Source organism: Gopherus evgoodei, chromosome 7 (assembly GCF_007399415.2).
Source record: "Gopherus evgoodei ecotype Sinaloan lineage chromosome 7, rGopEvg1_v1.p, whole genome shotgun sequence".
NCBI classification, from domain to species: domain Eukaryota; kingdom Metazoa; phylum Chordata; order Testudines; family Testudinidae; genus Gopherus; species Gopherus evgoodei.
Window position 1 is genome coordinate 3,177,913 of NC_044328.1, and position 24,907 is coordinate 3,202,819.

At 42.1% G+C, this 24,907-nt stretch overlaps 1 protein-coding gene across 1 annotated transcript in view; it reads right to left on the reverse strand.

Moving 5' to 3' along the window:
- Positions 1-24,907, reverse strand: part of BTRC (beta-transducin repeat containing E3 ubiquitin protein ligase) — a 180,882-nt gene that overhangs the window by 116,185 nt on the left and 39,790 nt on the right. Inside the window, 1 exon segment of the mRNA XM_030570839.1 lies at positions 10,354-10,461. Within this exon segment, the coding sequence (XP_030426699.1) occupies positions 10,354-10,461 (108 nt within the window).

The window sequence follows — 24,907 nt, forward strand, 5'->3', positions numbered from 1 at the left end:
GAATTCTAACACTACAGCACTATGGCAAGAAGTTACCACACTCTGAAAAACAGTTTTCGATGAATTTTTATATCAAGAGCTGGTCCCAGGACAATTTAGGTTCTAGAAATAGATTGTTTTAAAAAAGCACTTTATACACTGTATGGAATGGATTCATTCCCACTTACAGCTTCTTAAAGCAGCCCTGAGCTCACTCCTACGCCACATGAAGGTGGATCATACGCTGTAAAAAGCCTCCAATTCCAGGCTCTACCAGCAGGAGACACTGTAAGACGGGGTTCACTGAGCACAAGGATTTTTATTATGAACAATCCAAAACATCGATGTGTTGTTTTTCTAAAACTTGACAAGGAACGGTATTGTGAGAGTATGGCATGAACAAACATGTATCGCCTATTTCATGGGGTCACTGTAGACTTAATTCATCACTTCTAACGTGCTACATGAATGCAGAGCATATGCTTCTGAGATACCAGACATGTTCATATGTTTATTGGTTCCTTTCATTGACTGGCCTAAAATAAATCCTCCTTTAGTTTACTGGATATATAGCTGTGTATTTGGAGACCAACACCCCAAGTTCTATTCTACAAAGCTGCATGTATGTGGCTGGCTTGATGACTGCGGTGTTCACGGCCAGAGTCAAATAACGTCTGACAATGGTGTCAAATTACGCTGACAATCATTTAAAAATAAACCCTCCTCCCCCCATATGTAACATCTGGACAAGAGCATTAGGCCTGCAATTAATTATTTGAACATTTGATTGGCAATGTCACCTGGAAACAGTCTCCTTGACTATTTCAAAAGGAACCCAAGAAGGCAGACAATCTGATACAATGCTAAAGAGAAACAATTATACACCAAAATAAATTCTGCAGCCTGGTTTGGTTAACGCCTCCTCAAAAAGTGGAATTTAAGACATAATGTTAGTCTGCAGAATTCTTTTGTCTTTTTGCAGATCTCAGTGAAACCGGAGACATCACAGTAGTCGCACATATAGAGCAATCTTGCTGATTCACATTAGATTACCAGATATTAAGAGATCGCAAGTAAGTGAAGAAATGCAATAGAAAAGGATCTCACATATCACTGTATATGTTGTTTATTCTGACAAGTGTTGTTTAGTTTTAGTTACACTAAATAGCATCCTAGCGAGTTACATTAGCATCTTTTGAAAAGTAATGAAGTCTTACTAAGGAGACCTCACTACAGTGCTCTCTCTATTATTAGATCGCTATTGAGAAATTATTTTGTGAGAACAGGCGAAAAAGAATAGTGGAAATAAGTGAGGTATTGTATCTAGCTGCCTGGTTCTTATAATAGTAAAGAGCATGACGAATAGAACATTTGATTATTTTTGTACATAAACCAGGAAGTTTTCATATGCTGCAGGGAACAACTTTTTAATAGAAGAGAAATTGACAAAAATGTGAGTTAAGTCTTCCTTCTACCTCTGAATTTTAGGATTCTGCAATTACATTTCTCTTATAGGGCTTTTTTTCAAACTGGTATGTGCCTAGTTAAATTCCTGCTTTATCAGAGGTCAGACCTTGTTCTGTTCTCCTATGTGTGTTTGCATTAAAGTTCCTCTTCCCTGGAATTACGAATGCGTGATATTTGTTTTACATGAATCACTGAATTGTGACTAGCAGAGACTTAAAAGACTGGATGAGAAAGGTTTACTGCACTTTTCAGTGTTTCAAAACTTTCCCAGGTTTGTGGTAAAATTATATTATTTAACTCTGCCAGTTCAGCAGAGATTTGTAGAACCTGATCTTATGTAACTGGTTACATTTTAAGCACTTCCCACAGAGTTCTTCAAACACAAAATTATAGTCAAGCCCAGTGATTTACAATAAGTTATCCTGGTATTAACTTTACAGGCAGGCATTAATGTTTAAGAGGAATTTTGATGCAGCATGCTTAGTCCACTCTTTCCCCAATACATGGCACTAAAATTGCCATTAGAGGCACAGCAAAAAGATTGATATGAAATAAAACCTATATTAAAATATTTGGAACCTCAATCTTATGTATCTATTAAAATTAAGTTATTTTAAAGCTTTTTAAACACCAAATTGTTAACTAGAAATTCTAGTGAATGAAACTTCCTTCCTTCTTGCCATTATTTAAAGCTTTAAAAAATGTCCTGGGACCACCAGAATTAAATTGGATGAGTTTAGCCCTAGGTTATGCAAAGGACTGAAATACTGTCTCTTCCCTTGAGACCATGCAGTACCGCAAGTAGCCATTAGATAGCAGCATAGTACATATGATCTGTCATGTCTCCCACTACCTCCTTGCTCCCCAAGGCTTCAGCCCTGCTCATTTCAACACACACACAAGCTGATTGTAATTCAATTAGTGCCTTCTGCAACTCCAGAAAAGAGTAATTCAATTAGTGCATTGTGGAGCTCTACAATACCTCTAAGCAGATGTTCACAATCCTCAAGAACTGGAGCTAGCTTTAAAAATACCTGTATCCCTTCAATGTGGCACTACGTATGCCATTTGTCAAAACAGCTTTATACACCTTTCTGACTTCTAACAGGGGAGGGAAGAAAATCCAGGCTTGGCTGGCAGAAGAGGGTTTGTTGTATTTTTTTTTTTTAACTGATCAACCAAGCAATGCTGCTACGCTAGACCTCACCACTCTGCTTACCAGGAACAGCCCGGGTTTTACACAGTAACACGAGATCATTAATGCAGAGTTGAAGCAGTGGCAGCTTAGTGGTTACAATGCATTTTTATGCTAATAATCCCATTGATTGTTGTATGCTGGAGTGAACAGCTGAATGGTGTAGGCTCTGTTGTACCACTCTTTTTGCTACTTAGGGCTTGTCTACACATAAATGGCTGCAGCTGCACTGCTGTAGCGCTTCAGTGAAGACACTACCTATGCTGATGGGAGGGTTCTCCCAGAGGAAGAGCTAATCCATCTTCCCAAAAGGCAGTAGCTATGGAGATGGAAGAATTCTCCTGTCGACCTAGCGCTGTCTACACCAGGGGTTAGGTCAGTTTAACTGCAGCACTCACAGGTATGGATTTTTCGCAACTCTAAGCGATGTAGTTATAGTGATCTAATTTCCTAGGGTTAGTCTACACTGGCAGCGCTTTATCGTGGCTTGTGTGGTCGCAGCAGAGCGCTAGGAGAGAGCTCTCCCAGTGCTCTAAAAATAAAAAACACCACACCCACACCTCCACGAAGGGTGTAATGTCTACACTGGCACTTTACAGCACTGAAACTTGCTGCGCTCGGGGGGCAAGGGGGGGTTAACACCCCTGAGCGAAAAAGTTGCAGCGCTGTAAACTGCCAGTGCAGACAAGCCCCTAGTGTAGACCAGGCCTTCAACTGGAGAGCTGAAACATACATTTATACAAACATACATATATATTTTCAGAAGTTATAAATGTTAGACATTTAGGTGGAAAAGAAGCAGTTTTCCAGTTATTAAACTGTAATTCACTCTTGTAAAAGCATTTTTTAACAGAAAAAGCCACACCACTTACTCATCTACTGCCATGTTTTGAACATTTCCTTTGCAATCATACAGACCAGAAACAATTTTTTTTAAATGGAAGCTTAGATCCTAGAGCACAATTCTGCATCAGAGAGTGGATTCTGTAGTAGATTTCCCAGCCATGGAATGACAGAGAACATGGAGCACTGGTTAGGAGCATCTAAAGAATCAGCTAGATGTCAAGGTCACTAAAGCAACAGGGTGATAAGTAGGTTCACTAATATTTTTTTGTTGTGTGCACTGCCCTACAGCACTGTATCTGTTTACCAAAGCCCCACAATGCACAGGGCACATACACTTGGTCCTGCTAGTGAAGGCAGGGGGCTGGATTCAATGATCTTTCAAGGTCCCTTCCAGTTCTAGGAGATTGGTATATCTTCAATTATTTATTAATTAAAGCTAGACTAGTGCTGCAGCATCCTTCCATTTAAAAATCACAAACTAGGGTGCACACGCATCTCACTCCACTGGACACTGGATTCCTGAACCTTTAACTCTGCCACACCAGTAAATATTGAGCAACTAGTTAATTTGGTTGCATTTCTGCCATTTCTCTTATTCCCTTTCATGCATTTAATTGCTATTGCTTTCATTCTTATCAATAGGGCCTTACCAAATTCATGATCCATTTTGGTCAATTTCATCATAGGATTTAAAAATCGTAAATTTCATGATTCCAGCTATTTAAATCTGAAATTTCACGTTGTAATTCTAAGGGTCCTGATCCAAAAAGGAGTTGTGTGTGTGGAGGTGGGTTTGCAAGGTTATTGTAGGAGGGTTTGCAGTACTGCCACCCTTACTTATGTGCTGATGCTGGCAGCAGTGCTGCCTTCAGAGCTGAGCAGTTGGAGAGCGGACGCTACTGGCCAGGAGCCCAGCTCCAAAGGCAGAGCCGCCACCAGCAGCAGCACAGAAGTAAGGATGGCCTGGTGTGGTATTGCCACCCTTACTTTTGCACTGAGGCCTGCAAAGCTGGGCACTCAGTCAGCAGCCACAACTCTCCAGCTGCCCAGCTCTGAAGGCAGTGCAGAAGTAAGAGTGGCGCTACCTCGACCCCCATAAAATAACTTGAACACCCCTCTCCCCTGAAACTCCTTCTTGGGTCAGAACCCCCAATTTGAGAAATGGTGGTCTCCCCCTGTGAAATCTGTATAGTATAAAGTAAAAGCACACAAAAGACCAAATTTCACAGGGGGAAAACCAGATTTCATGGTTTATGACGTCTTTTTCATGAATTTGATAGGACCCTGCTTATCAGTGAGCCCGGGTGAAGGAAGCAGGAGAAGTGGACTCTGAACATCTCATATAAGAAACTTTGCTTAAAAATCCAAGTGTCACATTGTGGCAGTTCAATATTTCATAGCCAATACAAGGAACTGCAAACCTGCAACTTTAAATCTTTGCCTCCTCTGTCAGTCTCTCCCCCTCTCATTGTAATGCCAAAGGGAACAGCAATCAGAGTGGAGATGTTCAACGTGATAGAGGTCAGGACACCGGTGGATCAACGTACCAGAAACACGACCTTGTTTATTTTTTTCCCCAGTATTATTGTTTACAGGGTGCTTTGCTCATGTACCTTGTGGTTCTTAGCTAAAAGATGAAATTACAGCCCAGGATGAAGCGCTCAGGCACACATCCAATTTGTGTTTCCATCTCAGAAAACAAAAAGCTTCTGAGGCCCTCGGGCTGCCATTCAAACTTGGAGAGGCTGACATTTTTAACAGCATGAACCAGCGACTGGCAGAGGGAATGATCTAATGCATTTCTGACTTGTCAATCAAAGATCTCACCTCTGCTGTCTTGTAAACAGTTGGGGGCCACCTAACTACATTCATAAAACAGGGGTGAGCCTGCCACCAGCTGGGGGGTGCCGGAGCCACATGCTCTGGATCTTAGTCACCAAAATTATGATTCACTTTTATAATCTCACCGTAAATAGCCTGTAGGCACATTTCATAGGGCCACTGGAACAGAACCAGAGCAGGGACTGCAAAGCAGGAGTCGGTCAAATGCAGTTATTTCTCTGTGCCGCTGGAATCTCTTGACCAGACAGTATATTTCACCTCCAGTTAGACACAAAAACTATCATACTAATAATTGCTCTTTGCAGTGCTGAATAATTCATTTTAGAGAAATTGTAACAGACATCTGCACCCAACACAATGACTGCGGAGCATACACAGCTTGCTTTGTATGGGTTACTTACCTTAAGGCCATCAATAATATCATCATTACCACCTCTCATATTTATAGATGCACAGTAATTTTCAGTAATGAAAAACTCAACTTTTTTAATAAAACCTGTGAACAGTCCAAAGGAACCTTGCTTTGAAATTTACAAAGAAAGCTGAACATGGGATATAAATTACTGACAAAGCCTCTCAAGAAAAACTATTTCAGATATATCAATATCAGCCATGGTGAAAACAAAAACAAACAGCTGCCCCTTTCTCTTTGCAGCCTGCGTGTACCAGATTGTGGCCCATGCATTTCAATCATCCCACATCTTTATCGCTCACCCTTCTCCAAAAATGGCCTCTAACAGAAGAGATGGTGCACATGTGCCATCAGCAACTTAACCCTGTACGATCTGCTAACATCAAAATTACTATCTCATATACTTCATTCTAAGGGCTTTGCCCAATCAAATGACAACACCCTCTGTCATCAATAAGCAGGTCACACTAATTTGCATAAAACTGCACAGATCACAGCCACCTTCTTTAATAAGGAGCTACAGCCTGTGGAAGTGATGTTCTGTGTGTATTGCTTCATGCTCGAGTACTCAATTTAACCAGCTTCAACTATAGCAGATTGTGGGAATTTATATGAAATACTCTGTAAAGCAGACTAGAAAGACTACAGTGTCTCAATCCTCCCCTTCATCCAACAGGATGTTTCTGACTCTACCATGGGGATCTAACCCTTCTCTGTTTTCTAGGCCACCCATCACCACACTGCTGGATGTCAGAATTGGCAGCCTACAACGGTTTTATTTTCTTTTTGAGCACCCAAAATTGTGCCAGGCACCTTACAACAAAGACATGGTCCCTGCCCTGAAGAGTTTACAGTCTATATCTGATGCAGCACTTGGGTGGGAGTCGTCTGCCATGCACTTACTGTGTGAGCTTGGGAAAGTCATTTAATCTCACTGCTTCTCAATTTCCTCACCTGTACAATGGAAATAATCACACTTACCCACCTTTGTGAAGCACTTGGGAGATCTACAGATGGCCATCACTAGATCAGTGCTAAATCCTATTACCACCAAACATGTTACCCAAATAAGAGAAAACCCAGACTACTCTAACTTTTTGCACCTTCAAATCTTGCAACCTTGAATGTCTTGAGACACATTCCATTTTCACTGCACTCATTTGTTTTAGCAGCAAGTTTAACAGTAAGTCAGGGTTCACAATCAGCTACGGCTCTTAAATAGGACATTCTGAACTTGCATCCTTCCTTTTCTGGCAAGTATTTTACAATAGGGAAAGTAAACAACTTTATTCAAAGTGAAAAATTTCACTAGAATATAAATACATCTTCTGCTGTGTGTCCTGGAAACTTAAAAATATTAAGTTTCAGAGACAACTGTATATGACTATTTTTATTATTAAGAACATCTACATGTAAACAGGATTTCTGTTGCTTAGGAGGGTCACAGTGGGATAAAATTTGCCATCAGTTTGGAATGGCATGTTCTTCATGGACATTAAGGGCCTGATGGCACTTTTGCTCTTAAGAGTAGGGGATCAGTCCTTTTGTCGTCCTCTGCTAAAATTTCATCTTCATCCCCTACTCTCACTGCTACGCAGCATGTCATGTACCGGTTTGCTGTTGCTCTCCATCAAGAGCTGGTTGCTTTTCGATCATGGTTTGTGAGCACATTTGGATTTTCTGAGATAAGAGGCACTAGAGAAATATCTCGCTCCTGCTGCTTAATGCCCCACGCAAAAATCAGAACTCCAGTTTGGACATTGCGGCTGCCTGTTGTGATGTCAAAAAGCATTGTCAAATTGAATTGAGGGACTGTAAGAGCCTGTTTCCAAACAAATGGTTTGATAGTAAAACAAACACATGAAGAGAAACTTGGATGTCATCTGACATAACAAGAGAATTCTCTAACTCGACTATTTGCCAATGCTTCCCATGAGGTGTCAGCAGGTTGTTAGCTGAACTATTTAGAAAGTGCCTGTTCTGCCATTTCAGTCTGAGCATTTCATGGCAAAGCATGTAAATAACTAGACAAATTCAGCAGTGACTAAGTGGCATTCCAGATGGCACCTTCTTTCTTGCCACAAGCAAAGAAAATTGATATTCTTCTCCAGTTACTTCAAGCTTGCTAAAAAAAAAGGTAGCTTAATATGAGAAAATTTGCTGGGCTACGAAAACAGATCTTAAAATGCTACACTGAAAATTCTGTATAGCACCAAAAAAGGTGGAAATGTATCTTGATATCCTAGTCACTGAATGTCCCAACCCCACACCCATTCAGATTATTGCAACAAAATAGACAGCAACCTAAGGAAGCAAAGAATCCTGTGGCACATTGTAGACTAACAGACGTTTTGGAGCATGAGCTTTCCTGGGTGAATACCCACTTCGTCAGATGCATCTCATGCTCCAAAACATCTGTTAGTCTATAAGGTGCCACAGGATTCTTTGCTGCTTTTACAGATCCAGACTAACACGGCGACCCCTCTGATACTTGACAACCTAAGGAAGAAATCTCATCAGACTTTGCAAGCTAATAAAGGTCAAAGCCTAGTCAAAAACTGACTGGAATAAAGGCAAAGCAAATGCTGCAGAAACTGGTGCTGGATGTTCGAAGTTTCTCCCTTCAGGTAATGCCCCAGCATGGGACATGGGAGTCTATGCTGCTAGAGAGGTGTTTAGGATGGCACGTGAGGCAGAGTTTCCCATCATTCACAGTCATTAATAGCCTAGCCTCGGAAATTTCTCACAGGAGCTAAATCCCAAATTCTCACTGTACTTTCAAATGGATGCGGTACTCATCACCACTTCCAGGCCTGAACAGTTGTGTTCCTGTTACACAGTTGATTTGTTCAGCTTCAGATGGGGATACATTTTATTAGTGGTGAAATGATTCTTGAATATCAGTAGTTTGTAAAGTGCTTTGGGGTATCCTGAGATAAAAGGTGCTATATAAATGTATTTTTCTAAAACCAGAAATATATATTGTACTGTTGGAAACAGATCAAGAAGAAAGAGGGGTACTGGTTTCAGTATGCAAACTGCACCACACACACTATCAGGGTTTGCCCTTCAAGTAGAGCTTAAACACGTCTGATATTTATTCCTCAGCAGAAACTCAAAAAGAGGCCCATCTGATTCAGTCAAATTATGCAAATCAGGATTAGAAATAGGAATCTAAATACTGCCCATGTCTCCAGAGTCCTCTTAGAAGGATATAAAAGCTCTCTTCCCCTCCCCCACTGAAAGCTCTGCAAGGAGCTTGCTTCAGCCAAGGAGGGCTGACAGGACACCTTCCAGAGTCCATCAATGCTAGTGCTAGGTCAGCTAGAAGGATTGCTGCAGAATGATGTAAGACACTTAAGCATCCCTCAGGACTGAGAGCATCTCTCCACAGCACTCCCTAGTCTTGCCAATCCTGGGAGCAGGAAACCATATCCAAAGGAAAATGTAGGTTTCTTGTGAGCCATCTCTTGAAGGCAGGTAACTGACTTTTGTCAAAATGATTCACAACTTAAGGGGCAAACTGGATCAGTGATTGCTCTTCGATTCCCAGAGGCTGCTGGGGAAAAGCCCCACTGGCCACCATCTGCCTAGGACAACAGAGTCCAGCTAGTCCTCTCTAGTGTGCACCCTGAAGCAGTCATTCATACCATTGAGCCTCCAAGGCCTGATCTGCAAGGCACTACCTCTGAACTACCCCAGAAGCCTCAGCTAATGCAGAATCAGTTATCTGCTTCCAGGAGTGCCCAGCACCAAAGCAACACCTGTGCATAGCTCAACCTGCACTGCCTCCATGTTCATCTCTAGCTGCAATTCAAGGTGTTGGCAACGATTCTGAAGCCCTGAATGGTCTGGGACATGGTTATTCAAGAGTTGCCTCTCACTCTGTACTCCATATTGATGCAATTAAGATTGGGTGGGACATGCTTGCTATCAGAACTGAAGATCTGAATATTTCATGTCTAGCAGCAGACCCTTCCCCATCCTTGGAATTATTTCCCTTGACAGCTCAGAGTCAAAAATCTACCAAACTTTAAAGCACAATGCAAAATCCGCTTGCTTTGTGCGGCACCTGATTAACATTTCTGTGTTCTAATTTTCTGTAACTGAAGCTCCTGGGCTGCCATTATTAAATCTAACAAAATAAATCCAAACGCAGGGCATCAGTTATCATGACACTGCACCAGCCCATTGATAGCAAAATTAAGGCAATTGGTTGTACGTAGGCCCAGATCAGAGACTGTATGATGAATACCATGTGCCAGTTACACGTGTTAAAGATCAGTTGCATGCTTTTTATACACCTGAGAACCAATGGCAAAAAGTTGATGGTACCAGACCAATTCAGGCAAAATGATATTTAAAACAATGCAGTGAAAATGCCCCAGAGTGATACACTCAGAATCTACATGAGATGAATTTAATGACCGTAGGAGTTTTGAATGGCATGAGGAAGCACACAGTTTGAAGCAGAATAAATGATGTAAGCAAGCAAGAGAGAGCAAGAAACGGACATGCACACACAGACAACTGCAAGAGAGAAAGAAAGAAAGAGAGAGAGAGAGAGAGAGAGAGAGAGAGAGAGAGAGAGAGAGAGAGAGGGAGGAAGTACCTGGAAAGCTGTGAGTGCGCCAGTCCCTGGGTTATACAGGCATCGCAGAGAGGGCATGCTGTCCGCCAGGCTGGAGCAGCCCAGCCACAGAGATCTGGGCATAGAGCACTGCAGAGAAAGGACAACTATGAGATGGGACTGTATGAGACAGGATGGCACAGATTACAGGAACTTTGACGGCTTAGCTGAATTGCATCAATACAGTTGCAGCTGGCCTTTAAGACTCAAACAGCTTCAAGAAACACACTACTGATTGATCTGTCTCGTCAGAAACTCTTAGATGACACAGTATCAAAAAGTGGAAAAAAGAGGTTATGGTCCAACAAATTAATTATTTAATCAGCTTTTTGCATCTGTTTTCATGGTACTATGCTAAACAAAGTTATTTATTTCTTTCCAGTTAATCAGTTCTCTCTCCCTCCATGCATAACCACCTCTCAAATACACCACAGAGTGAAAGATTCTGCAAGGTAAGCAGAAAAATGAACGGCAAATTCCATTGGATGGTGTCAGGGAAAGAGAAAAGATTTTGTTCCACACACTCCCACCCCACCCCTGCACCAGAGTGAGTGGGAAGAGGGGGAAAGATCCTATCGCCCAAGGGCAGGGGTTCTCAAACTGGGGGTCAGGACCCCTTGGGGTCATGAGGTTATTACATGGGGGGTCGCTAGCTGTCAACATCCACCTCAAACCCTGCTTGCCCCCAGAATTTACAATGATGTTAAATATATTAAAAAGTGTGTTTAATTTGTGGGGGGGGGTCACCCTCAGAGGCTTGCTGTGTGAAAGGGGTCGCCAGTAAAAAAGTTTGAGACCCACTGCCCAAGGGCAATAACAACTCAGTGATTGCAAAGGTTTTCTGTTTCTACTTGCTCTGCTATTCATTAACAAAACTGCAGTTACCATAGCAAACTGAGTCTTCACCTTTCCAAATGGATCAAAAAATAAAATAAAATAAAATAAAAAGAGGGGGGTCAGCCCATCAAAAATAAAAGGAAAATAGTAGCCACTAATATTTTCAAACTATTCCATTCTGATATCCGGAGTTTTTAAATCACTAGCACTGAAGATTAAAAATATCACTGGCATTTTGACAGCAACCCTATTCTTCTCAGTTACAGAACTTCTGAGTCATAAACTTGCTGTTTATTTTATCACTAGCATGGAGGTGTAATGCCAAAACATTTTAAATGGGCACCTAGTTACAAATACAGTAGGATATGACAGATTAGTTACATGAAATCGCACACCATTATATACTTCATCTCCACACCCCCATACCATATTAAGCCTTTTTTCTAAGAAGGGGGATGAGAGAAAATTTGAGTGGAAGGGACAGCTGTAACGGTGTGAAATGGCAGCTGTTTTTTGAGCCACTATTTCTCACTGTTCTGGGAGGAGTGGAAAATCTTGCTTTAAATTTAATATGTGGGAGCCATGTAACCAATCCAGAAACGGGCAGAAAGAGGACAGCCTCCTACATTCATAATTTGTTACCCATACAGACAACCACACTTGAATTAACCCTATCCCCAGTTTACATCATGTCACTTGGGATATTTTGCTCCAACTGATGCTTCCGCTTCAAAAATACATGTATTTTTCAAATTCACTGGAGAATTTAACCTAGGAAAAAGTGCTTTTTAGAAGTTTTGGTTACCCTAATATAGTCTCACCTCAATTTTATAAATAAATTCTACACTTGATAAAGAACCTAGAATTCAAGAATCTGTACACTTTATAAACATTAATTTTACAACCCCTCTGTATGATAGGAAAGTGTCACTTATTTTATTGTCAGGAACACTTAAGTCGAGAGAGAGCAGGAATTATGGATCAGGTATCACAGCAAGCAATAGAAATCCAAGTCACACTTCTCAATCTGCTATTTTAACCTACCAGACAATACTCGAGTGCTCCCACATATAGAAGAATTCTAAATCCCAATGCAGAAACACAAAACCAAACCTACTCTTATTAGCTATAAAGCTCTTAATCCTGTCCAGGCAACTGTAGCCTTAAAACTAACAGGAGTAAAAGGCATATATTTATTTTGTTTTAAGTATTTGACATTTTTAATAATTTGTTAATTTAAAACCAATTCAAAGCTGTTTATTTGTCAGTGTCTGCTTTCATTGAGCCTACTGCTCACCAGGAGATTAGCTACAATGCTATGGTGTCCCCACTAACGCAAAGCTAAAAATTAATATTGAACTTCCCAAACACATTTAATATTGCTGACACCTTAAGATGCTCTGCACTAAGTGGAATATAAACAAAATTGTAAGAAACATATGGCTACAGAGCACAAAGAGTCCAGCCATGGGCATTTCTCAGAGTCATAAGAACATATTCTAGAGATTTAAAACATACCCTTTACAGAGCTATCCAAGTGCCACTCTGTCATAAACAGATAAGAAAGAGTTAATAGAACAGAAGTACTTCATCTCTCTTTTGCCTGTAAAGGGTTAACATGTCCAGTGAGCCTGGCTGTCACCTGACCAGAGGACCAATCAGGGGACAGGATACTTTCAAATCTTGAGGGAGGGAAGTTTGTGCTGTTAGTGTTTGGTTGTTGTTCACTCTGGGGGCTCAGAGGGACCAGACGTGCAACCAGGTTTCTCTCCAATCTCTTCGATACAGGCTCTTATAAGGTCAGAATAGTGAGTACTAGGTAGATAAAGTGAGTTAGGCTTATGGTTGTTTTCTTTATTTGCAAATGTGTATTTGGCTGGAAGGAGTTCAAATTTATATTTTGCTGAAAGGATTTTAATTTGTACTTGTATACTTAGGCTGGGAGGGTATTCACAGTGTCTATAGCTGAAAGACCCTGTACCTATTCCATTTTAAATTTACAAAGATAATTTTTACTGTTTTTCCTTCTTTAATTAAAAGCTTTTCTTGTTTAAGAACCTGATTGTTTTTTTATTCTGGTGAGACCCCAGGGGACTAGGTCTGGATCCACCAGGGAATTGGTGGGGAGAAAGGAGAGAAGGGGGAGAGAAAGGTTAATTTTCTCTCTGTGTTAGGATTACTTTCTCTCTCAGGGAGAGTCTGGGAGAGGGAGAGAGAAGGAGGGGGGAAGGTGGATTTTCCTCTCTGTTTTAAGATTCAAGGAGTTTGAATCACAGTGATCTTCCAGGGTAACCCAGGGAGGGGAAGCCTGGGAGAGGCAACGGTGAGGGAAAGGGTTTACTTTCCTTGTGTTAAGATCCAGAGGGTCTGGGTCTTGGGGGTCCCCGGGCAAAGTTTTAGGGGGCCCAGAGTGTACCAGGCACTGGAATTCCTGGTTGGTGGCAGCGCTAAAGGTTCTAAGCTGGTACTTGAGCTTAGAGAAATTCATGCTGGTACCCCACCTGTTGGATGCTAAGGTTCAGAGTGGGGAATTGTACCATGACACACTCACAGCAGAATGGTCATAAAGGAATTAGAGATAATCATTCTGTCCAACCTGGCTACCCTTCTTTTCCCCACGAAGGCTGCAAGCACTTATTTCTCATAACACAATAAGCAGTCATTTACTTTTATTGATGTCAGTATCAAGGTCTGACCCACAGGAAGCAGAGACCAAGTACCAGTAAGTCTTGATACCACAAAAAGCAGAGGTTAGTACACATACTATTGTATATATTTGGTATGTCATAAAAAAATGAAACTATCTCCATTATCACAAGACATTTAAAATGTAACTGTTTTTCTTTGAAATGGACATTTTATAGGGGAAGTTAAGAGATCAGTTTCACAGAACTCCTTGCAGCTAATCAGGATGTACTTATTTACATATGCAAAGTAGTCCAGACCTCAGTTATTATTGACCTGTGAGGAAGTACACAACAAAAAAATAACCAACTCCTTACGTGATTTTTGAGCCAGTCAGCTAGGATTTTTCTCATGTATGTAACAAGATTTACATTACCACTGGAGTTCTGTTCCTTTTTTTTTTTTTTTTTTTTTTTTTTAAATCAACACCTGTCTTTAAAAGAGCAAAGGTTCACATATTGGGGGGAAATGTCATTCCTGTACTTGCTTTCTGCCCACTGAAAGAAGCAGAGAGTCTAAATTACAATTGGGGACTGAAAGAAGCTTATTCACAAACTCGAACAAAAGGCCCCAGGTGTTTCAATAGAAACAGCTTGTGTGTAAATCAGATGAGTGGCCCAACAGAACAACTTCATTTACAGCCTGATCTCTGAAAATCTCAACATCCTCCATTCCCAGCCACCAACCAAGCCAGATGTCAAATACTCACTTCTGCATTGACAACTCCACCAACAAGGGGCTGGCCTCAGCACTTACTCTTTGAAGCTGACTGACAAAACCCTCTCTTGAACCCATGTCAATCTACATCTATATTTATTTATTTTTAAAAGGCGCAAGAAGTGCTGAATTTTGACTGTAGCCAGATGGGAATTTTGGTATTGCCACAAGGTATTGGTCTTAACCCACAGCAGCTTCTCTGCATATCTAGCATTTAATTATACTAAAATTTTGGATTTCTGCATACCTTTTGGACCCAAGAGTGCTTTAGAAAAATTAATAAGCCTCAACACGTGACAGTTATATCCATTTCATAGATGGGGAAACTGAGGCAGGGGAAGAGATTTACGCAAGGTCACAAAGTCCATCCACAAACACAGACAAATAGAAATTAAGTCCTCATTCCCAGTCCTGTGCTTTAAGCACAGGAACATGCTCCACTACTATAGAATGTAGGAAATGCAGTATCAGATCAGACCAGTGGTCCATCTACTGCACAATCCTCTTTCTCACAGCAGTCAGTACCAGCTGCTTCAGAGGAAGGTGTAAGACATCCCAAAATGGACAATTACAAACCAACTTTCCCATTAGGGAATTTTCTTCCTAATTCCCACCACTAAGGGTATATCTACACTGCACAGTAAGCCCGGGCTCTGAGTCAGGTTTGATCCCAAGCCCCACTTCTGTCCACATACAAAGCAGTATGACTCAGATCAGCAAGCACTCAGGACCACGTCCTAAGACCCTTCCTCCTATGAGCATGGGTCAAGGTCACAGCCCAAGCCCTGCTGAAACTTTGGTCTAAGCCCTGTCATTTTGGAGCGAGGACGCAGCTCACGCCACAGACCTGAGTCAGAAGGTTTGCGAGTGCAGTATGGATCAGTTAGCACAGTTGTGGGATCTGAATCAAGCAACTGTAAACCCAGGGTTACAATGCAGTGTGGACACCGAAGTGTGGGTTTGGAAACACCAAGTTCACAAGCACAGGTCCCACAGATCTGGGTTTACAGTGCACTAGACATACCTTTAGTGGTTGGCTTAAATGCAGAAGCATGATGGTTTTTTATATCGACATATCTCTACTATAATTCTGAATGTCCTTTAAATATAAATGTCTAATTCTTTTCTTTTCTTATTTTAATCTTGCTAAACCTTAAATTCAATTATATTTTGTGGTAAAGATCACGACAGACTAATTAGAAATTGTGTAGAAAACTATTTCCTTTTGTTTTAAATTGGCTGCCTTTCAATTTCATTGGAAAGCCCATTGACCTTGTATTATATGAAAGGATAAATAAGAGCGCCCAATTTCCCTTCCCTAGGCCATTCATTATTTTACATACTCCCGTCTCATGTGCCCTTCGTATTCATCTTCCGTCTAAACGAAACAGTCACAATCTTTTCAATTTCTCCTCAGAGAGACATGCATTAGGTTTCTTTATTTTTTTCTCCCTGTCTTCTATCTATGAATAGATACAGGGTAATGCATTCCATTTTCTAGTGAGTTGTCCATTCACCTACCTTTGGTCCCTCTGAAGATCCTCAGTCTAAGACTGACCTAGATTTTTGTTATCCATTCACCCTCCACCTTCCCAATCATTTAACTTATTAAAACAAAACCAGTTCTAATACAAATCTCATTAACTTTTGCCATGTTGAAAACTAATGATTTATTCCTGCTCTTTGTTGTCTCTTAGCCAGATTCTAACCCATGGCAACAATGCTTTACCTTGACAAAGTTATCCTACCTGTTTTATCAAATTTGTTCTCTTCTTGGTCCTTTCAGAATGTGTGTCATGTCAGAGGTTACTAAATATTATTTTATTAAATTCTGTTCAGGATCAGAAATGCATCCCCTCCTGCACAACTGAATGGTCATTACTTGGAGGAAAAAGCAGATAATTTCCAGAAACACAATGTGTTTTTACAAATATAGTGCACACAAAAAGTATGTGAAAACTGAAATCTGAATTCACTATAGTAAGAAAAGGTAGGATATAGTACTTCAAAGATTAGATATTTGAAGAGGCAAATTTTGGGGAATTAAAGCTAATGAGAGGGGCAATGGTGTGATGGTGCTGCCCATGGGAGCCAGCTGAGGTCACTCAATTAGGGTGAACTGCAAACAGAATGGGGCAGACAACCCCCCAAAAGCTGGTGGTTATTCCAATACTTAGATTTACCAACCCAGCCAAAACAACTTCTATATTACCATACAGGTTACTCAAAAGTCCAAACAACACAGTTCCCTTAAAGTACCCAGCCTCAGGCCTCCATCCAGACACACCTGTCAGATATGATGATGATTACTGAAAATCTTATCTCATCATAAAAAGAAAAGGTTCTTCCAATCCCAAAGGAGCAGCCACATACCCAGGTCGAATTATAACTTAGATCTTACCCAAAATACACACCATAGTCAATTCTTATTAACTAAGCTAAAATTTATTAAAGAAAAGAAAAGAGAGAGTGTTGGTTAAAAGATTAATATACATAGACTTGAATTCAAGTCTTGAGGTTCAGATACATAGCAGAGGTGAGCTTGTAATTGCCAAAAGTTCTTTCAGAAATAGTCCATAGGTTTATAGTCCAGCGCCCATATTCAGGGTGACTCCAGTTAGTGACTGGGGATCTCAATCCTTGCGGCTTAAGGTTTCCCCCTCTTGAAACCCAAAGCAGATCTGAGATGAAGAAGGATCGTGTCCCAAGGTTCTTATACATTTCCAGCAGCCTTTCGGCCTGAGAAAATAATAGGCTTAAATCTCGTTCCAAACATCCTGGCAATTAACACAGGGTAATTTATCCATTAAACAGTTCAGATACAGATTACCAGAACCTTCAAAAAGACATATAGACAATAATACTATTTCACTCAAGTATCATCACAAATGTTAATATTCCTTCTAATGATCTTTGAATTAAAACTATAGCAATAGGCAAGACTTGTTTGCTTACATCACAAGCCCTGAGCAAACATCTCCCCTTTTACCTCTAACAATGCAGACTCGCATTTCAAAGCTCTATTAATTTACATATTTTCCTAACCAGTCTCTACAGTTCACCCATGGGTCAGGTCAGTCGGGGCCCTGGTCAGTCGGTAAGTTAAATAACTCTTTCTGGCCCTATCATCTTTCAATGAGATATTATATCACACTCAAAGCCACAAATGGGAAGACATATTATGGCCTTTGTGTAAAGAAGAAGGTTGAAGCAACCTAAAAGACACTGCAATTAATGTGCAACAATCTACAATTCAAGTTCACAGTACAGCATCTCTTGCTGTAGCAGGTTTGCCCCTCTAGTACAGCTACAATGCCTTACATCAGTGGTCCCCAACCTTTATCGTCTGGCGACCGTGGCGTATGCTCGACCGCCAGTCAGGACGCGGGCACATTTAGATGGCGCCCACGGGCACCGCATTGGGGACCCCTGCCTTACATTTTACAGGACATGTTCAACATCACTTAGCAAGTCAGTGGCACAGCCAAAAATAGAACTCAGATCTCCTTATTGCAAGTCCTGATTTTTGATCAATATAATCTTATATTAGGTTTGGACATGAGCTGCTTGTCCACATTGAGTCCTGTCTGCAGCCAATGCAGGATTGTTCTCTGGCAGTAGTTCAGTTTTCAATGATTAAGCAATAGGGGCTTCTGCTTCTCTTGGGAAAGTGTAGTCTTACCTCCTACCTCCCAAAACACACACTGGAAGTGTGGAGAGAGAATATGATCACAGCCTACTAAGGTCTGGAAAGAGTAAATGCTAACTAAGGAAAGGAATTGTTCCCACTGGACCAGTGCGCAAAGTAAGTAAGGGGAATGAGATAAGACTGAGCAGAGAGAAATTAAGGCAGAATACCGGGGGGGGGGGGAATCTAACAAGGAGTTCTATCTAGAGTTGATGCTGCACTTGTGTCCAAAACAAAGCAGTGAAAGCTCCATCATTTAAAACTCAGGAAACAAGACTCTGGAGATTTGGCTGCAGCAGAAAAATCATGCAATGACTGCGATTTGACTAGATGTGACCAAACACCCCCAGTTTCTGATTCTATAAAAAGATATCACTTTGTAAACAGAATACTGTGGCCTTTTGGCCGGCAGGGAAGCAAACTCTTCCAGTATAATATCCTTTTTTGGAGTATTATTACTTGTATACTTTTTAAAAATAAATGAAGGCAACATGGCTTAGGAGCCTTGATCCCTGTAAGATCAGGACTTGAAGAGCTCTGTGCAAGCTGGAAAAGCTTGTCTCTTTCACCAACAGAAGTTGATCCAATAGAAGATATCTTCCCCACTTTGTCTCTCTTATGGTTATACCAAGCACACACACTGAGGTTAACAGTTACAAGGCCATCAGTTGACAGATTCTGGTGACAACATAATAGACTAAACATGTCAAGTGGCTTGTGATCTACCAGCAGAGAGAAGCATTTTTTGCCATGGGCAATTACTGTTTTATTGTTATATGGATCATACACAATAAAAGCATGAGAACACACATATTCATATCCCTTCACTCCTGCTCAACTGTGCCTTTTTGCCACCACATCAATGTCAAAACGGTACAAGTTCCATCACTTTGCCACTTGCACCCACTGTGCACCTTTCATGTCACTATGGAACTTAGCTCACTTTATGCAACATATCAATTACAAGTCAGCTAGTGTTTACATTATAAACTGCTATTCCCATGGATTTACAACAGCCATAGATATTCCATTTGGCTCAAACTGGATGGACAAATTCCAAGCCCAAGAACAGTCTTCATACCTCAACTTTTCCCACACCCATACAACAGCGCACACATTCCTGCACCTTTGGATCAAAGAAAAAAACCTGAACATTCAAAGAAAGAAAAACAAGGAGTTTCCAGTGCATATTTTGCTCTGTCACAATCCAAAAATAGTCCTGTTAAAAATGAACTGCATTTGGCAAGCAACTGATCATTTATGGAAAAAGAAAACCAACACAGTGCTTTTTAAATATCTGCAAAACACTTACTGAACAGTAAATTCTTCTTCATTGAATTTTGAAATATACAAATATATATTATATATATATACACACACACACACAAACCAGGCATTCTAAATATATAATTACATGAGAGCATCTCCCAGCTTCCACAGGAGCCATTCCAGTGAATTGTGTAAATAATATGCCTTTAAAAACCCTAATATACGAATATGGATTTACTAGTTGTGGAACAGTTATATATACCCGAGAGACCAGAATACACTTTTTTTTAAAAACACCCTGCCTAATTATGAGTTTACCAGAGAGACTAGAAGGGCCCAGAGCAAATTAATACTTTTATAACTTTTAGAGAAAGCGGTTTTTTTTTTTTTTTGTTTTTGTTTAGAAATAAGAAAAATGTAAGAAATAATTGTAGGTCTTAATTAAACCAACAGGAAAACAGAAAATTCACAGTTAGTGCTGAGGTTCACTTGCTATTGCAGGATGCTGTGCCCTGAAGTTATTTAAAGCAAACAAAACAAAAACCAAATAATTCAGACTTGATTAGCTGATGCCTTTTTTGAGGAGCCTTTTTATTATTTCAAGATCAAAGTTCTAAAATGAAAAGAGCACAATAGCCTCCTCAAAAGATAATGATTAGGAGGATATCAGTCGGCTTTCATGCTGACAACTCTCAGCTGAGGATACTGCCTCAGAACTATGGAGAAAGCAAGGTTTCAACCCTGTCGTAACTGTTGTTCTTCGAGAAGTATTGCTCACGTCCATTCCATGCTAGATATGCACACTGAGTGCACAGTTGTCGGAGATTTTTCCCTTAATGGTATCCATAGGACGGGCTCTAGTGCTCCCTGGAGCCGCATGTGTATGTGCCAGTATAAGGGGCGCTGCTGGCTCCACATCATCTCAGCTCCTTCTTGCCGATAATGCTGACACAGGGGTAGGATGGAAGGTCATGGAATGGACATGAGCAACACATCTCAAAAGACAACAGTGCTAGGTGACTCACAAACAGTACCTTCAGAGGTGGGCTCAGGGGTTTTGGACCTGCTAACTGCAACACCACTCTTCCAAAATGGGCATTATCACAGACCTGCTGGATGAGGGGGTAGTGGGACATGAAGGTATGGACCAACAACCATGGTGCTGCTCCGCAGATGTTCTGGATTTGCACTTGTGTGAGGAATGCTGCTTAAGAAGCCTGAGCTCTCGTGGAATGAACAGTTACAATGGCTGGAGGTGGAACCTTCATCTGCATGTAACAGGCCCAGATACAGGCAGTTCTCTTATCCTTTCTGCTGCTGCTACAGAGTTGCATAGGTTTGGGACAGGCTTAGTCCTCTCAATATAGAAGGCTAGGGCTCACCTAACATCTATTGTATGGAGCCGACACTCCTCGGTGGTGTGAGGTTTTGGAAAGAAGTCTGGAAGAAAAGTATCTTGGTTATTGTGGAATTGCAACAACACCTTTGGAAGGAAAGCCGGATGGGGGCACAGCTGCACCTAGTCCTTGTAGACACTGTATAATGGGGTTCTGATGTCAGGGCTTTGATCTCAGAGACCCTTCTGGCCGAGGTGATCGCCTCCAGGAAGGCAATCTTCCAAGAGAGAAGCAGCATGAAACAAGATGCTAACGTCTGGCTTGAACGGAGGCCCAGTGAGCTTAGACAGGACCAGGTTTAAATCCCATGGGGGAATTGGGTCACAAACCTGAGAGTAGAGTGTCTGTCCAGGCCCTTGAGAAACCTGAGCGTCATCTCGTGGGATAACACTGATTTGGCCCTTCACTGGAGAATGGAAGGCTGAGATGGCTGCCAAGTGATCCTTAATAGATGAGAGAGTTATATCTTAATGTTTTAGATGGAGCAGATAGTCCAAGATAGTCTGCAGAGAAGACTGGGATAGAGAAAGATTCCACTTGAAGGCCCAACAAGTGAAACATTTCCATTTATCCAAGTAAGTGGCCCTGGTGGAAAGGTTTCTGCTACCTAGTGAGACTTGTCAAACCTGTTACAAACAGGCCTGTTCTTGAGGGTTGAGCCACACCGCAACCATGCCATCAGATGCAGGAAGATGAAGTACGGGTGAAGCCAAAGGCCAGTGCCCATGGTCTTGTGAAATCAAGTCTGGACAGGATGGGAGCATGAGTGGTGTAGCCACTGAGGGGTCCAGAAGTGTACCAAACAAATGCTGGCATGGCCATGCTGGAGCTATCATATAACTCTCGCCTAGCCCTGCTTGATCATTAGGAGATCCTGTGAACCAAGGGGACTGGTGGGAAGATATACAGTAGACGGTCTGCCCATGAGAGCTGGAAGGCATCGAAGAGAGAGCTCATGCAGCGAACAGAAATGATAGCATTTCCTGTTCTGTCTGGCAGCAAACAGGCCCTCCTCTACAGCCACCACACCTAGGAGGGCTTGCACTTCCTGGACAAGAAGCTGCTTGTGAGAAGGGTCCCTGAAAAGGGACTGCGTAGTGATGGCTTGGCAGATGAAAACTAGAGGGTGTAGCCTACTGTTATAGTGCTGAGTACCCAATGGGCCAATGTTACGTAAGATCATGGTGGATGGAAGAGTGACAGGTAGTCCAAAAACAAAAGGATGGATGGATCCAGAATTGAGACTGGTACATTATCCTCCAGCATACCTTCAAAAGGCCTGCCTGGCCCTGAAGGGGCATCTATGTGAGCCCAACTGGGAAGCTGAGGCAGAAGGTTGGGGCTGACGACATCTACAGCTCTTTTCCTTTCTTTTGTGGGGCTCCTGCCTGGGAGGCACTGGGAATCTGGGAGGCTTTTGGGGCCTAAAGTGATTCCCGAGGCTGGGGGCATGTAAAGGCCAGAGAGCAAAGAGTAGTGCTCAAGTCTTTGAGGCCATGAAGCTTGGAGTCTGTTTGTTCAGAGAACAAGGACGTACACTTGAAGGGGAGGTCCTGGACAGACTGCTGCACTTCGTGAGAGGCCCACTCACTGGAGCCATAAACCATGCTGGTTAAAGATACGTAACTGGAGGCTACCAGCCAAATATACATGGTGTCCAAACAGGCCCAGTCTCTTAGCCTCTTTATTTTGGGGGGTTGTGCTCGACTGCCCCATCTGTCCCACTTGTTTGCAGCAGATACCACCAGGGACTGGGGTAGGGGGAAGGGGGTTCACACAAGTACAGGTATTCAAACCCAGTGGCCGGTATATAGTAGTACTACTCTGCCCTTTACTCCTGGGGGAATTCTGTGCCACTGCGCATACACAGAATTCATGTCCCCCGTAGATTTCTTTGCTTCCCCACAGAAAAATGATTTTCTGGACAGGAAAGCAAAGGAAAGCTGCAAGAGCAGTCACACACCACTCCCTAGTTGTGCAGGTACAATGGAAGCTGCGAAGCCAGCACTCTGAGCGGATTGGGAGGGCAGCACAGGGGCCTGAGACTGTCCCAGCAGAGGCTGGTGAGCCTGACATAGGGGCTACCTTAGCTGTCCCCGAGCCAGCCACACCAGAAGTCACAGAAACTGTGGCCTCTGTGACAAAACCACAGCCTGACATCATTGATGTCAGTGGTGGGTTCTCCCATTCATCTTTCATATCAACCTATAGCTAGTAGGTTTAGTCCTCTGACTAGTAGATGCTTGGTAAATTTTACATGCCCTGCTATACCTATGAACTCAATCCATCAAAGTGATTTCCCCTCCACTTCCTATTCATTTCTGGAGTTGCTCTTAACTCTTCCTTCTCCTGTATTATACTGAATATTCTCTAAGGCCATGTCTACACTACAGTTAAGTCGACTACAGTTACGTCAATGATCATAAACCACTGTAATTACACCGTAGGGGCAGCAGTGATGCAAGTATGCAGGGCCATAAATCGTGTCCTGCTATGAATGATTCTGGGCAACACGTGGGAAATAGTGGATGACTATGCGGCAATGGGACTCCCTACCTGCAACAGATAGCACATATTTCCCAATGTTGGCTCCAGACCATCCTGCGACAGAGCACATCAGCAAAAAGGGATACTTCTCTATGGTATTGCAGACGCTGGTGGATCACCAGGGTCGTTTCACTGACCAACGCAGGATGGTCAGGGAAGGTCCATGATGCACGCATCTTCAGGAACACTGGCCTGTATAGAAATCTACATGCAGGGACTCTCTTTCCAGGCCAGAAGATTCCAACAGGGAATGTGGAAATGCCCATAGTGATCCTGGGACCCAGTCTACCGCGTAGCCCCGTGGCTCATAAAGCCTTACATTGGAAACCTTAACAGCAGCAAGGAGTGCTTCAGCAACAGGCTTGGCAGGTGAAGAATGACTGCAGAATGTGTGTTTGGCAGATTAAAGGGTTACTGGCACTGCCTTTTTGACAGCTTAGACCTCAATGAGAAAAATATTCCCATGGTCATAGCAGTCTGCTGTGCTCTGCATAACATTTGTGAAACCAAGGGAGAAAAGTTTCCCCAGGGATGAAGCACTGAGGTGAATTGCCGGGTGGCTGATTTCAAGCCAGATACCAGGGCTATTCGAGGGGTTCAATGGAGGGAGGGAGGAGCTATTCAAATAAGGGAGGTTTTGAAGTAGCATTTTGACAATGAGCCCAAGCAACGTGTCTTTCTGTAAAGCATTGAGCCAGGCACTGTTTACTAGCCACCTTGAATGACCTCTGTAATGATTCCTGCCTGAGCATTAACTGTAGTCTGCAAATGGGCCAATTGCCACTGTGTATGAATTTCTGTTGTAACCACCCTGTGTAGGTCACAAATAAAGAATCACTGTCTTTGTAAGACTAAATTTTTATTAAACAGCAATACACAGATTAACATTTCTCAAAAGGGACATAGCAGTGAGCAACACTTGCTGAAACGAGGATCTCATAGCTGAACGAAAGTCCATATGTCATTATGGAAAATGTCCCTGGGGTGGAGTGCAACGGGTACTGTGACTTACTGGGAACGTGAGAGGAATGTGTGTGGCGAGTTTGGGGAAGGCAAGAAAGGAAGTTCTGTATGGGCTACAGGGAGAGTCAAGCACACGTGTTCCACCTGCAGGGTAATCAGGGACCTCAGCATCTCTGTTTGGTCCTCCATGAGCTTTATTATCCACTCCTGACTGTCTCCTCCCCAGGCTACCCACTTATAGTTTCTCGTTTATTGTCTCTCTCCATGCTCTGTGCTCGCTATCAGCCAGATCTGATGATTGCAGCATTTTGTGAAACACTTCTTCCTTACTTCTCATTTGCCTCCTTATCAGACAGAGGCATGCTACCAGTGTGTAGGAGCTGCCCCTCAAAAGCACATCTGCAGAAGTAGAAGAAACAATATACAGAGTCAG